Here is a 16,002-nt window from a genome sequence, read left to right as displayed (position 1 = left end):
GATCCAATGTTGCCCCTGCTTTTCCTCCGGCTCCCCACATATCTGAAAAAGGACTTCTTATTGTCCTTGATGCTCAAAGCTAGCTGGAGTTCAGTTGCAGCCTTGGCTTTCCTGGTCTGCTCCCTACAGAGGAAAATGTTTCCTCTGTTTTCTAAATACCACAAGGTACTCTGTATTTAGACATTTTCTAGAAGCAATTTTCTGGGTTACTACTCTGGGTGCATCTACACATGTGCTTTACTGCAGTTGACTAATTAGCTCTGCCGTAAAGCATCATCATCTACATTTGTGTCAGTATTAGGGTGAAGGAAATTCATTAACTCAGACATAAGATAGTACTTTCAGGGACAGTACTGTCATACAGCACAGTAACTAACTCTACCAAAAGGCATGTGTAGACAGTGACAGCTGGCTGAGGCACGAGGGTGCTAAAGTGTGGGGGCTGCCTGCTGCCTAGCCCCTCATTTTAGGCAACCTCGTACTACAGCCAGCACCTCCAACACCTGATGCTGATATCCAGAGCCTGGCACTCTCCCCCTATGTGTCCTGCCATCCCAGGGCTACTCCACCCTCACTCAAGTTTCTGCTGTACTGGGCTCCCTGGACTGCACCCGGGAGCAGTTTCCTCCAGCTCAAATGGAGCCAGAGTTTATTGCATCACCCTAATTGCTTGTGTAAATGCACCCTGTGTCTTCTTCAGAACTGTTGAGCTGAATCCACATGGGCGTTATGAATTACCTCTGTGCAGGCAGGAAAGAACCTCAAGAGACATGTACATGGTTAATAAAACCAATTAACATTTTCATACAATATATATTCCTGTCTCTTGTGTTTTAAGTCATGACTAACAAACAACCACCCCCCGCACACACCTTTCGATACAGACATTCCATACCATCTGATTTCTCTGAGAGCAGATGTCAATAGTGAAGTGTGGAAAAATGATTATTAAATTGTTAAGTATTGGCAGCTTCGCAAAAAATTATTGTTCCCTTCCCCAAATAACTGTATGATGTATCCATATTCTTCTCTCCATGTCTTTACATATGCATACTAGGGGTGTGCGAAGTGGGCTCTGTTCGATTCAGATTTGGATTGGGTCCGAATCAGGGACAGCAATTCGATTCATTGATTCGAATCGTTATCCCTGGTTCTATTCGGCCGAATCCGAATCTGAAGATTTGATGCTGATTTGGAGAATCAGCAATTCGGACATACACACAGCTTTAAATGTTTTTTCGACATACCTCAAGGTACCAGCATGGCTGACGAATGCTTCAATGCTGGGGTGGATGGAACGTCCCATGGGAGAGTAGGGGGGCCCTCCACATGCTCTGCGGCGAACCTGGAAGTAGACCGGAACTACTTCTGGTCCACTTCCGGGTCCGCCTGGGAGCGTGCAGCCCGCCATCCCTCCTGGCTTGGTGATCGGCTGCTGGGAGACCCTGGGTGCCCCCCCGACCCAGGAGGCACCAATCACTTAGCCAGGGGTCGTGGCCCCCCCCCGGCTGACTCCCTGACAGACCCAGAAGTGCTTCGGGTCCACTTCCGGGTCTCTTGCTGTGTGTGCTGGGGAGCACTCTGCACTTCTGTGAGATACTCTATGCACTGATGAGCCCCTGCTACCTAGAGGTATGTAGAAAAAACATTTAAAACTGTGTTTATATCTGCATCTTTCCAAATCTCTCTGAATCGATTCAGAGAATTCCAATTCAATTAGAGAGATTAAAAGGTCCTCTGATTCGATTTGGAGATTCAGCCACCGAATTGGGCCAACTCTCTACCTAATTGAATCAGGGACCGAAGCTTCGCACAACCCTAATGCATACTTCATTTTGAATGTTGTTACGCTGTGGAATATGGATGTAAGCCACAGCTGTTCACCTTTTTCAATGCATACTGCTCCTTTGGCACTAATAAGTGATTGAATTCAAAATCTTCTAAGTTTGCTTGTCACAGACAAATCTAATTCCATTTTGATTTATTTAAGTAATGTAATATAAGTAATAAGTGATGTTTTTCTCTGATTTATATTTAAACTAACATAACTCATTTTTATGATCTCTGGTCTTAATTTTTTTTCCCCCTCTTGCAACTGTTAAGTAAATGAAGGACACATTCTATTACCTTTCTTTATCAATGTTCTTAAATGTTTACATTACTTCTTACCTTAATTTGTTGTACTAGTTCAGGAAAAGTGTTTGAAATCATTTGACAGATATGTTACATACTAATGCAATTCTGACCATTTACAATTCATAAAGGATACTTTGCATATTCATCTAATGTAGCAGCGTTCTAAATCTTGTATCTTGCTGAATTATAGTTTTTATTATTATATGCATCTAAATAATCCCCTATAGTTTAGTTGGTCAATTCTGATTTCTTTTACTGTGGAGTTTTGTGGTGTTGCACCAAGGAACAACACTGAAGCAATATGTTCAGTGATTTTCATACAGTTACACTTTACAGCAGAGGTAGCCTCTCAGTAAGAGTTCTGTGCATGTATATTTCCTGCATATAAGCCATTATATGGTATACAGGTAGCTTAGATAAAATAGTGATTGGTGCTGTGCAAGTACAACAGATGCAGGGTGGGATTTTCAAAAACATCTTATAATTTTGGATTGCTCAAGTTTTAGGACTCCAACCTGAAATGCGTTTAAAGAATTTCAAAGTTTGAGCTTGTATTTTTATTTTGTCTGTTGTAGCACACTCATCCACCACCTCAATTAGACATCAGAATACTGGGATACCTGAAATCTTGTAGTCTTTTCATTCATTATCTAAACTCTAATTCTACATTTCATTCTGTAAAACTGACTTTGTTTTCTAGTTTTCTCTAGTCAGAAATATTTCTCTAGTCAGAACTGTGAAGGGGAATAGTAGTATGTAGACAACGAAACACAAAAATCATATGGAAAAATAAAGGATAATATTTTAATACTATGGATTTGAAGATTTCAATAGCATTTGGATACTATAGTTTTTGACCATGATAACAATCTCTTGGTTTAAGATGTAGGCATTACTCAGCAGTTTATAAAACAATCTTGTATCAGTCAACATCTTTAAAATAGTATTTTTTTCTCGGTTTTTCCTTTTGTACCCTTTGTATTTAATGTATACCCTTTTCCTGTAACCCAGATGTAAGACTTTCTCCTCTGAATTACTGAGTTTTGAGTATTTCATGATACAGTGATATTTGACTGTTTTTTCCCACCATTGTGTGTGTATGTGTGATTTTTCAAAAATGCGTGCGCGCACACACACATCTAGAAGTCAAATCAGGCATAAAAAAAATTCTTTCATTATTCCTATAGGTGAAAGGCTGGAGGCTGAAGCATGAGATATGATTATAATCATTATTTTAAATTTAGAGGCACAGGTGCAACAGGCATGTTAGGGCAATGTAAGCAATGCCATCCTGTGAAGAAAGAGGGATTATATTCTTTTCTTTTTATTCCCCACTTCCCAACACTAACCGAATAATCTTTTCTAAATGTTGAATCAAAGCACATCATTTTGGAAGCTAGCCAGTCTTGGGGGAAAGAAAAGAAAGCCCTTGTAAACTCTAGACTTTATCTCTTTTAATGATTGCCTGCTCCTCCTTTGTGTTTCAAAGTTTGAAATTGGGTTTCTCCTCCTTCACTAAGTTTTCTAAATGATTAATCGGATGGTGACAGTTGAGCTGATAATTGTCCTTGAAGTGCTTCTAAAGCAATACAGGAAACATGAGGAGCAGCTTTGCTTTTTATAGTAGCAGAAGGGAAAGGACAATAACCTCATTCTGTTCCGGTATTTCTGTCATGTTTGACTTTATATGGGCTTAATGTGGCTTTTTCCCAATGTATACTTTTGGCATGCATCTTTGCTGAGATCCTAATCACATCTGCAGTAATAACTTCAGGGTTACATGCTGATTTGCTTTTTTGTTCCTGGAAGAGCAAGTGATACTTTATTAGTTCCCGCAGCTCTAGGTTTTTCACATCCAGAAATCAGGTGCTAATTATTTAAGCAAGTACATTGAATCCTCTCTTGCTGTTAAGTAATTGTTTCATATGGTTGCAGTCTTATGCCCATTATTGAGTTGAACTCCATTGATACGAGTGAAATTACAGTGACTTCTGCTACTGGTGATTTTCATCCAAAAATTCATATCACAATCCAAAATCACTACTGGCGACAACTGGTATAACTTAATTGAAGTCACTGATATTGTATCTATTTGGAATTTTTCCATAACTCCCTTTCCTTTTGTTTCCCACAAACTATGTTTGTGTAACACAATTTTCTGGGAATTTCTAGTTCATGTGAATTAACTCATTTTTGGTTTTGGTCTGGTAAGAACTGAGACAATTTTGAAAAAAAATGAAACTTGAAACTACTTTTTTACAACTCTACTTGTGACTCAGCACGTCTTCAAAATTATTTTCAGCCTTTGGAGAAAACCCGGTAATCTTCAGGCCAAAGACCATTTTTTTCTAAACAAAATTGCTGAGGGTTGAAAGAAGTAAAGCAAGTACTAAATGGTTGCACAGTACAAAATGCTCAGTTGGGGGCACCTGTAGACACATCCGCTGTGTTGGATAGAAAGACTCTGAGGGTTGCATTTTGAGAGCTGTGGCAGTGCTCAGGTTTGAACACAGTTGTTTACAGGTCTTGTACTAACTATAATTATTTGAGATTGAAATGCTTGCCTTAATGGTGTTACTATAATTTTTCCCTGGGTATGATGGTGATATCTTTTCCCACTTGCTTTCCCAATGAAATATTTCATTTTTCATTAGATACTTCTGGTGTTCAGTCAACTAAGAACTAGGATCTGAGTCTAATTCACAAGTGTTACACAGCAACATGAAAGTGTGAACGTAGCACAGGCAGACAAACACACCCTAGTTTTAATATAACTGTCAGAGGTAATGGATAACTGAAGATGTGGCAGTGTACAACTGCAACCAAAGTAGGTGCCAAGGTCCCTGGAGTACAGGTCAGTCGCATCATACGCGCATTTAACTTGCACAAATTCAAGTATACGCGGGGTTGGAGGGGGGGGCGGGGCTTGAGTCTGCACATGGCACTGCTCCTTACCTGGAGGCCCAGCCACCACCACGCTGCCAGCGGTGACTGCCTCTGCCTCCAAAACCTCCCGCCGCCACCATGGAGCCATGCCCGGAGCTGTGTGGCCGGCTGCCAGGCAGCAGCGGCAGCGTGGTGGTGGCTGGGCAGCACGCAGCCATCTCCACCACCGCTGCCACCAGCTGCACAGCTCTAAGCACGGCTCCACGGTGGCGGTGGTGGGAGGTTTTGGAGGCAGAGGCAGTCACCGCTAGTCGTTTCGCTGGCACGGTAATCACGATTTGACTATACGCAATTTTTGCCTTCCGCGCTGACTTCAGAACGTAACCCCCATGTAAGATGTGACTGACCTGTGCTTGTATATAGTCAGGGCATATCTATTTGTGCAATTAATGTGGAGCAATAAACTCTGGAGCATATTGAATGTGCGCCTGGGACTGCTGCACGTTGAGCTGGGCTGGAGCAGCTCCAGCTGGCAGGAAGCCCTTTCAGCCTGGGTCTACTCCTTCCTGGCTCAATGTGATGTGGAGGAGCTGAATAAGGTACAAGTGTGCTCCAGTGTGGGGCTAGCTGGCAGGCAGCCCCCGAACTGAAGCACCCTCATGTCCTAGCCAGCTGGGGCAGCATCTATGCAAACAGTGCTGTGAAGTAAAAAGCTCTGCAGCAGGAAAGTACTTGCATTTACAAGTACAAGTTAATTAGTACAAGTACAAGTTAATTAATTTTCTCCTGTCTAATAGGGGTACACATGTAGACACGCAACATTTACTGTGGAGCTGATTAGCCTACTCCGCGGTAAACGTCTCGTGTACATGTGCTTCCTATGTGTTAGTCTTGAGTGAATGCCACCATGTTAATGCTCTTTTTACCCAAGTTAGCTTGATTAAAGCTAACAGTTATGCCTACCAGTGTTACATCTTTATTTTGCTTTGTAGGCAAAGCAGCTATTTGCCAATGCTGCTCATTTTTTTCTTGTCTGAAAACTTCTATGTCAGTCTCCATAGGAATGAGAGCAATTCAGATCTTTTTGCCTCAGAAATGACACCCTTTCTCTCATTATTTTGATGCTCTATTTACTATTTACAAAGATTTTCTTCTGGAGATGGTGTTGAATGCACTGTATCAGTAAAGTTTGACATGCTATAATAATTTTTAATTGAAGATGTAAATGCACTCTATTAATGCTAGCCCTCAAAAAATATACCTGGGAGGCAGGTAAGAATTATTGTAAGGCAGCTGGTAGCATCCACATATTGAAGTTGCCTAATACTTATCACAAGAATCTTTTTTCCAATAATCTCTTTTTAAGAAGTACTACAGCTTCAAGTGTTTTCAGAAGGCCTTTGTTATTTGACAGGTAGAAAGCCTTTGGCTAGAAAAGGGCCTTCTCTTTGTTCAATGAAATTCAATTCAGCTGGTTTATAACTATTTAAAAAACCGAAACCGCCCCCCCCCACCTGCCATCCTTGGTTTGGATTTCAAAGCAATGGAACAGGACTTTTTTTAGAGAGCTTGGCCATGCTGCCACGGAAAGGACAGCAACAGGGACAAATGCTGACTAGGAATGCCTGGGACCAGTAGAAATGACAGAGGTGGACTAACTCTGCCTCATATGAAGAGGAAGATAGAGCCATTGTGGGGTAGCAGAGTTGCCAACCCAAGAAGTCTTTCTTTTTATAACTGACAAATCAGGAAACTTTTTACTTGAAGCCAAAAATGTTTACTGACATCCTTTTTTTACTGCCCAATCACAACCTTAACCTCACTGGCCACACTGACCACCTCTCTCCCATTCCTTCCCCGGAACTCTGTCCTGGCAATACTACCCCTTTCCCTGCCCTACCCAGTGCCTCAGACTATCTGGGGCCTCCTACTTTCAAGGAGAGCAGCCATTACAGGCAGGTAGTAGCCAATGGGAAATAGTGGCAGCACATGGGTCGCCGTGGGGGGAGGGGAGGTGCTACACAGAGGCTCCCATGGGCCCTGAAGCTCTAACAGAGACCTCTTTTCAGGGAGGCACCAAATTGCCTGGAGACAAGGTGGAGCTGCTCTAGTCAGCTGGTTCAACAATTGCATTAAGCTTCATTTCAATGATAGATCTTTAGTCAAGCATACAGTTTCTTAGATTTTTATGGACAGTTTAATTTTTTTATGGACTTTATGGAGGGAAAAACATTTTTAGCCTTTTTTATGGGTAAATTTAAGGACAGGTGCCCACCCTGTGGGTTAGGCTCCTCCCACTACACTTTTGATCCAGCTCCTGTTTTCAGCAGTCTTTAACCTTCTGATATTACAGCTTTCTGCTGCCAGGTAATGTAGGCAGTCCTGTATCTCAAGTGGTGGAAATTTCTCCTGGTAGGCCTAACTGTGCTAGCTGACAGTTCAGGCTTTACACTTGGCTGGTGAGGTGATGGGGCCCTTAAAGCTTTATGTAACACATTCTGTTGTTATCTTTTTCTTTCTAAAAACCTTAGGAAATTACACACATGCCCCTCCAAACTGAGTTAAAGATGATTGGTTTATTGATATTGATTCTGACCATTCTCCCAGATGCTCTTCTCTGAGTTGTGCACATGGACACGCTCTCATATTATCTGTAAAATGGCCCCTCTGCTCCTATCTTTTCTAACTCCATCTTGACTGCAGTCTGCACAGACTAACTCTTGAGGAGACTAATTCTCTTCCTTTATGTAGTGATTCTCTTCTGGTTTTATTTGTGGCTGCATAACTCAAAGGCAGTGGGGCTAAGCCATTAGATTCTGTTGTTAATTTTTTAGGAAGATGGGTCAAAGGTTTGCAGTTTTCCATAGCATGTTTTTCTATTCCTACTGTGCAACAGAGACAAATAATGAGGGTAGGATTTGTAAACCTTAAGGAAATAATATTTTTATAAGATTTTTAAAACAGAACTTATTTGTAGTCTTATCTGTAATACTTTACATCCTTTCCAAAAAGGACTAAATGTCCACATTAATTCTTTGGTACATTTTATGTTTGAAAAGAAAGATAAAGGTAAGCAAGTGTCAAAAAATGATTGAGTTGGGATTTCAGTCTCTTTAAATATTTAAAATAAAGCTGATGTGGTCCCCCCACCACATCTACTCCAAACTGTCTACTGGAATTTCCATTGCCCTTTAACATTATTTTTCATATCAAGATGCTCATTGCTTATTTTTTAATTCCAAAGGTACAAATGCATCAGGCCAACACATTTTGTAATTTACTACTTTGGTTAGCCCTGTTCTCTGCATTTTTAATGGTATCCCTTAAAATAGAAATGCAAAACTAATGTGTCCTATTTTCCTCCAGCAAAAATAGATGCCTTTTGTTAATTTTGGATTCAGCACAGCAGCTTGTAATTAATGATATCAAAGAAACCATATGATATTCAACAGGGTCCTGACTCAAGGACAAAAGCTGCCAGATAACTGCTGCTCCCAGAGATCTGGTTTGTAAACTGTTTTCTTTTATTTCAGGAAGTTGGATGCTTTCATCTATGATGCTGCAGTTCTGAATTACAAGGCTGGAAGAGATGAGGGTTGCAAACTTGTCACAATAGGCAGCGGATACATCTTTGCTACTACAGGCTATGGAATAGCACTTCAGAAAGGGTCACCTTGGAAGAGACAGATTGACTTAGCCCTCCTTCAGTTTGTTGGTGACGGTAGGGACATTCTTATTTCTTCTTTTATATATGTGCAAATGGTTATTTTTCTTTTCTTTTATCTTCACTGATACTCGTAATATTGCTCATTAAGAGATTTTCTTGAAATACTTTTTCTAGATATTGAGAGAGGTAACCTTACTCAGTAAGGTTTGGAGACCCCTAATTTAAAATAGTTTCTGTTCAGCTCACTTTTTTTACAGACAAATCACTACACTGTGTGCAGGGATGCAGGACAGATGTCAGCTTGGATTCTGCTTGGATTATTTGCCTTTTCATTTCAGGAAATAAAGAAAGAGTAATTCATAACAAGAAGTCTTCACCCTGGAGCAGATCCAGACACAATGCAGTGGCATGGTTGCACCCCTTCTTTGGCTGTGTGCTGCAGGTGCAGTGAGTTCTCAGAGCTCACCAGCATCGCAGCACAGCTCCTGCTGGACCCCACATGCACTGTGAGCTCTATGAGCTCGCTGGCATGGGGTCTGCCCTGAGTCCCTGCTTTTAAGCAGCTCAGAGCTTGCTACTATTAGTTCTCCTCCCTGCACCTGTTTCATCCCTGCGTCCTCCCCCCCACCTGAATTTAGCAGTAGGGGAAAGGAAGGAATGAGCTATGGCAGCAGTGCAGTTCAGGCCCTGTTTTCATAGAGCCCAGGGGCAGTGTGCTGCTAGTCTGTCCTTCCTCTGCTGCTGAACTGGGAGACATGGAGGAGCGGAGAGAAGAGCTAATAGTAGCAGGCTCAGGAGCTGCTTGAAAGCAGGGATGCTTTGCTGGCCAGATGGTGAGTTCATAGTGTTCACAGCACATGTTGAGATGTGCTGACATGCTGATGAGCTATGAGAACGCAGCGGAGTCTGAGATCGCAGTGAGGGGCTACAGCCACCCCACTTTAGTAGTGTGGCACATGTGCAATGAACTCTTTTCACTACACATGTGCCATACAGCTGAATGAAGTGTCGCTGCACCTCCATTGCCACAGTCTTGGATCTGCCTATGTCTCCACCCATAAATTATACTCCTTAACAGAAAGAGCAGATAACATGTGACCAATAAGTCTTGAAGAAGGCAGGATAGATCTGCACCTTATTGACTAACCTGTGTGTGTGTGTGTGTGTATGCGTATATATGTATATACAATCACAAGTTTTCATGAGCTGAAGCAGCATCTGATGAAGTGAACTTTTAGTTCATGAAAGCTTGCTATAGCTATCTACTTTAGTTGGTCTATAAGGTGCATATCTACCCTGACTTCTACTTGACTTCAGACTAACATAGCTAACTATGCCTCTGTTCAATAAATCTTGAATTCATGCTGACTTTACAGAATTAGCAGAATCTGCACCACAATGGAATGTGATGCTTTTATTGTCCAGTTATGACACTTGGAATGGCTAATGATGGCCATCATCCAGTTAGTACAGAAGTGTGTACTAAATGACATTTCATGGTAACTTCCCACTGTCCAGTCAGAGTGGATGGGATATAATGATTGAGAAATAAATGTACATTTATGGGCCATAAAGTGAACATCAGATCAGGATCAGCAGTAGGCCAAGACCAGCCCCAATGACAGACAAAAAAGGTAGTGAAATAGAACAGTATCAAAACATATGGGACCTCTAAATACTAGGCTAAATACTATGGCAAAATCAGGACATTCAGTTTCAAAACAGGAGACACTTAGAAAGCCTGAATGTTCCATTACACTGGTTTCATTCCTGTTATTATACCAAAAGACTGAAGTAGATGTAATCATCTTGTTTGATGGATTTTTGTCTGTAGTTCAGTGAAAGTTACTGATGGCACCATTATTGATCTGTTGGATTTGAAATAGTCTATAAAAGAGACATTGTTTACTTCTAGTTAGAAACCAGCTAAGCCAATGCTCAAAGAAATTTTTGTGCTTGCTTTTTAATAATTAACTGGATATTAAGTAGCTATTAATGTTTCTTTCCCCCCTTTTTAGTAAATAGTAACTGGCTCTTTTATAGATGAAGGACAATAAAGCAGAATGGCTGAGTTACCAAAGGGTAACACAGAGGGTGCGACTATCAGGCTTAGAATTCAGTTTTCATCTCTGATCTTAAGCTAACATCTGCTAGAATAGTATTCTCTGGCCAGTTCCCTGCATATCCTAAAATCTAATTTGCATTCATTTTGTAATCATAGCTTACATATTATTAACCAGTAGCTTTTTCACCTTTTTCACTTGTCACATTCTCATATAAAGAAATAATTTGTTCTGTCAACAGTTCTGATTCTTTATATCAAAATTCCATGACTAATTTATATGTATTTTAGGGAAAATAATGAAAAATTTTTTTTAAACTGAGCAAAACTCCTTTATCCAAATGCTGAAAATACTACTGCCGCTATACTTATTGTGTTGTCTGTAATTATCAGAAAGAAAATTTATTGAAATCTAAAATAAAAGAATGTGATCCATCTAATAGTTAGACATGCTAATTCCTTTGATACAATACATTGGTTATCTGTAATAATGATAATTATACTGATTTGGATGGAGAAGATTAGTAGAATTTTCAAATACCTACTCATATCTTGCTTGAATGTACATCAATCTGCCCTAATATATTGCTTGTGCTAGGCTCTAGAAAGCGTGCTTGAATTGAATCGAATTGCATGCTTTTCAAACCACTTCTCTGGGTTACCAATGATAAAAAAAAATTAAATGAAAAAAAAGTATTAGGAAATTTAAATGTAGGAAACAATTTCCCTGCACTAGCAGCAGGATGGATTCAGTGACCTGATTGTTGTTATTCTCTCTCTAACTTTAGTGGTTTTACAAATACTCTTTAGCTGTGACCTTAGGTAACTCAATACTGAATGATCAGAAGGACCTTGAGCTCAGGCAGGCAGAGCATTCTGCTACTTCACTGAATAACTTTTTGAAGTTCTCAACTGGAAATGAAAAGTAAATGTATTTTTTTCAGTTTAGAAATAAAACAGAAATTTCTGCATGAGTTTGTGAATAAGGTTATTTGAGTAAATGCACAAGTTACTAATTGCATACATATTTTTCTCACATATGCAGATTCTTCAGGATATTTTTTTTCTGTAGAATTAGGCCTATGGAACAGCAAAATGCCCAGCAGTAGCAAGTTATTATTCAGTATCTATAATAGAATAATTATCTCTTGTTATGGAATAGTTTGGTGAGTGAGTATAAATTTGAAGAGTATCAGAACATAAGGAAAAACATCTTAATGCACTGTAGACACAACCTTTTAATAAGAATACCTTGCTAATGGGAAAATCTTTTTCATTACATTTGCCAGTTATTGGAATAGAAGCAAGCCATTGTATAGTTCACATGCATATATGGATAAAGCTAAAAAAAGTCATGATTTCATGCATTTCCCTTCCTTATCCTTAACATTGAGATGGATTCCTTCAGTACATGTTGTTCATATGATTTATAAAGGTGTAACCTGGGTGGTACAGAGAAAGGTACCTCCTCTCCAAATGAAGGGATGGATATATTTATGAATTCACCCATACCCACTCTAATTAACCCTAAACCCACACATAGGCCTGGTTCCCTGTGGCCTTCAGGTTAGACTGCAGCCCTGCCCCTTGTTTAGTGCCCTCCAGGCCTGAGGAGGAGGGGGCACTCATGGATAAAACAGGGGTTAGTTGACAGGCCAGTAACAAAATGACTGGCAGTGATGGGTCAGTAGTTAAATATTCACAAAAGAGGTTACATCAAATACAGTACATTTGCATAAAACAATTCATACAATAAATACCAATACTGGGCAGCTTGTAACAGTCTCCTAATACAGTTATAAAGGTGCAGGGTTACCCCAAGGATCCCAACAGCATAGAGGAGGAAAAGAACAGAATGCAACTGTAGCACACAGGTGTGCTCAATGAAGAAGTGGCAACCCGGTGGGGACCCTGTCATCCTATAGGGCACCCTTGACTCTGCTCAGGCTACTCAGCTGGCAGGGCCCTAACCTGGGGATTCCCCCCTGGCAAGCCAGAGCCCTAAACTCCTATTCTTGCCTCAGGGTGAATTATCCCCCTCCAGACAGGGGCTTCCCCTCCATTGCCTGCAGTGTGATGGGGCCTTCTCCCCTGTGGGAATCCCTTGTCCGGGGGACTCACAACTCTCTGCAGCCTGATAGGGCCTGACTTGTCTACTAGGGGTGAGGCATCTCCTCCCTCTGCAAGGAGGCCCCAGCTGCCTTGTGCAGCTCTCCCAGCCTGTTGGCCTGCTCTATGCCCCATGCACTATCTTGTGCACCAATGGTCCTGCTCCTGCCTTGTGCTGGGTTGGAGACCCATGCTGTCTCATGCAGCAGCTGAGGTCCCATCCTCTCCCAGACCCTCCATGCAACAGCGTGTGCTCCACCATTCTTGCCCCATGCAGGGGGTTGGAGACCCGCGCTACCTTGTGCAGCAGTTGAGGTCCCATCTGGTCTTGGACCCTCCATGCACCACCCTGTGCACCGTCATCGAGGCTTTCTCTGCAGTGGGGCTGGGGTACAGCTGCTTCCCATCTGGTGAAGATGTCTTCTGGGTGATTCTGGGGCAACTGCTCCACCCCACTGGTCAGCTACACCAGCTCTGCATCAGCCCTCTTCATCGTCCCTCATCAAAGCCACCCATGTGCTGGGGACACTGGCTTTTTATCCTGTTAGAAGGCTCTGCCCCCGGATTGGGAGCGGACCGATAGGAAAGACTGAGGGGTTAGCTCTCCCTCAGGTCCTCCTCTTCTCCTTGCCCCTATGTCAGGGTGGGGTAAGCCTTTCTCTTTTCCTTTCTGATCGGTGGGGAAAGGGAATGCCCCCACCAATCACACTGAGCCTTTTGGCTCAAACTGGTAAGCCAGGCTGCTACTGGCAAGCCTGCCACAAAGGTTTATGATGCAGCAATTTAGGGGCCTTAGAGCCCCACTAATGCAAAGCTCCATTTGAGATAAATTATCTTGCTTCGCAAGGTTAAATACTTGGACGGCTTCAAGCGCCAAAATAGCTTGTGTATCTCTACACTGTACTGCATGCCTCAGCTGTGATTCTGTTCAAACAAACCTGTTATGATTTACATGGGCACCATCCTCACCTTACTTACTGACATGGAACATCAAAATCTTGTTGAAGCCAAGAGAGAGAATAGGAAATTAAAGAATAACTACTTTGTCTTGCTGATGGGGTTATTGCCAATATCTTTCATCGTTTAGGTTGTCAAATTATAGTTGGTCTTTTTTCAGGAAGCAGAAGATGAAGACCAGGTTGCTGGGGCCCACAAAAATTGCTACGGGGCCACTAGAGCTTTATTAATAAACTTAGTGAACAGTTGTGGGTTTTTTCCCGGTTTAGTGGATACAGTGAGTGAAGTATGCTTATTGGCAAATGCTCAATCTTGTGTGTCTCAGTAGTCTCATTATCTACAGATTCCAGCTTTATAAATAACAGCTGTAGTTTTATTTAAAATAATTGACTATTTTTCAAGCTCCTTCCCTAAACTGTAGTGCAGCCTGGTATACACATGGGGTAAGCTTTCATTGTTTTCACAGAGGGCATGCTTTCATTTGTCTGTTAATGGGAAATATAATACCCCTTGGTCCTAGTAGTGACTATGTTTTTAGCAACATAAGTGTTGTTATGCCTTTCTAAGATGTTGTTTGCTATGAACTGGTTCCATTGTTGTGGCCATTGACTGGACCTTCCTCCCTGAGCGGCAGAAATATATCATACCCCAAAGATTATGCCTTGAAGAATTACACAACTTCCATTCTTATTTCACTAATAAAAGTTACTTTTTATAGAGAACAGTAAGGCAATCTAGCTTCCCTAGGAGGCAATGCACTGCCCTGGCAGCTTTCAAACTACTCTTTTATGTTGTTCTTTAATCTAACTAGCTGAATACAGATGATACATTTTAGCCTGAATGAGCTGTGTGAGTGGATATAACAATGTGTATCATTATGATTGGCACTGGATATTAAAGATCCAGAAAAATATGAATGTGATTAAAAGTACATGTTTACAATGTGTTCTGCTTAGCTGGTACATGCACATTCCCAGTGATCCTCTACTGGTATAGAGAGGTTCCTGATCCTATTCCACCTCTTAACAAGATATGTGGATTTAGGTCTCAGGTGTGATCCCACCCTGTCCTGCTCAAACACTGAAATGGTGTGAATGTACCTACAAATGTAAGTATTCCAAAAGGCAGTATTAAAATGTAACATCTAAGCTTTATGATTGTCACAAAAAGAAGTAAGCAGGAGGAGGAGCCTGCTTTTGCATCCACCTTTTTCATTAACTCTTTTTCAGGGACTAGAGCAGGATGAAATGGAATTACACTTAAGTTTCTAAATCCATGGTGGTGCCTAATAGGAGGAATAGGATCTGGCCTTTAGTGTCCTTCTTAACCAGTGGGTGGAATAAATGTAGGTGGAGAAAATGTGTGTGTAAATGGAGTATGTCTATCCAAATGAGAATGACAGATATGGTAGTATTGGTAGTCAGGCTTAGCAGTTTTTTATTCAGCCTTATTAGCGGAGTCATGCTAACTGGTTTTTAGAACCTGATTAGTTCACAGCTGTTAATTACTCAGTGTTTTTTAGACTTTCAGTAAGTCACTAGTAAACCAGAAAAGATAAGAGGTAATTGCATCATTTTGGGGATGCCAGGGAAAGGCATGCAGCATAACAGGTCAGGTTGAAAGCTATGGGCTGGTTGCACTAAGTGTTCTATAATACAGGATTCTGACCCCTCTTTTCAGGGTTGAGGAGGAACCCCTTATTTCAGTTAAAACATTTATCAAGTAGGTGATAAGATGGAGTCAGTGTAGCAGAATCGGCTCCTAATTTTGGAAACATGTACAGGTTGTACAGTATTTGGAAGCAGATGGGTCTGATACTGTGCCCCCGCCCAGACCCAGGAGGCACTAGTTGCCCTGCGCACTCCCTGGTGGATCCAGAAGTGGACCAGATGTGCTTCTGGTCCACTTCTGGGTTTGCTGCTGAGCATGTTGCCAAGCGTGCTGAGGAAACCCTTGCACTTCTGTGGGACACTTGATGCCCCCCGCATTGCAGTGTTCATGAGCTGTCTGCTGCCTACAGATACGTAGAAAAAACATTTAAAGCTCTGTCTATGTTCGAATTGCTGAATCTCTCTGAATCAATTCTGAAAGTTCCAATTGGAACTGGAGCGATTAAATGGTCCTCTGATTCGATTCAGATTCGAAATCGGGCTGAATCTCTGCCGAATCAAATTAGGGACCAAAG

General features: G+C 41.5%; 1 protein-coding gene across 1 annotated transcript in view; it reads left to right on the top strand.

Annotated features, from left to right (window-relative positions):
• GRIN2A (glutamate ionotropic receptor NMDA type subunit 2A) overlaps positions 1–16,002 on the top strand; it is a 375,390-nt gene that overhangs the window by 325,711 nt on the left and 33,677 nt on the right. The window contains exon 11 of the mRNA XM_006015496.2: positions 8,556–8,743. Within this exon, the coding sequence (XP_006015558.2) occupies positions 8,556–8,743 (188 nt within the window). The remainder of the gene's footprint in view (positions 1–8,555; positions 8,744–16,002) is intronic.

The sequence above is a fragment of the Alligator sinensis genome, unplaced genomic scaffold, assembly GCF_000455745.1.
Source record: "Alligator sinensis unplaced genomic scaffold, ASM45574v1 scaffold73_1, whole genome shotgun sequence".
Lineage (NCBI taxonomy): Eukaryota > Metazoa > Chordata > Crocodylia > Alligatoridae > Alligator > Alligator sinensis.
Note: the sequence above shows the minus strand (reverse complement) of the source record. Positions and strands in the feature narration are given on the sequence as shown.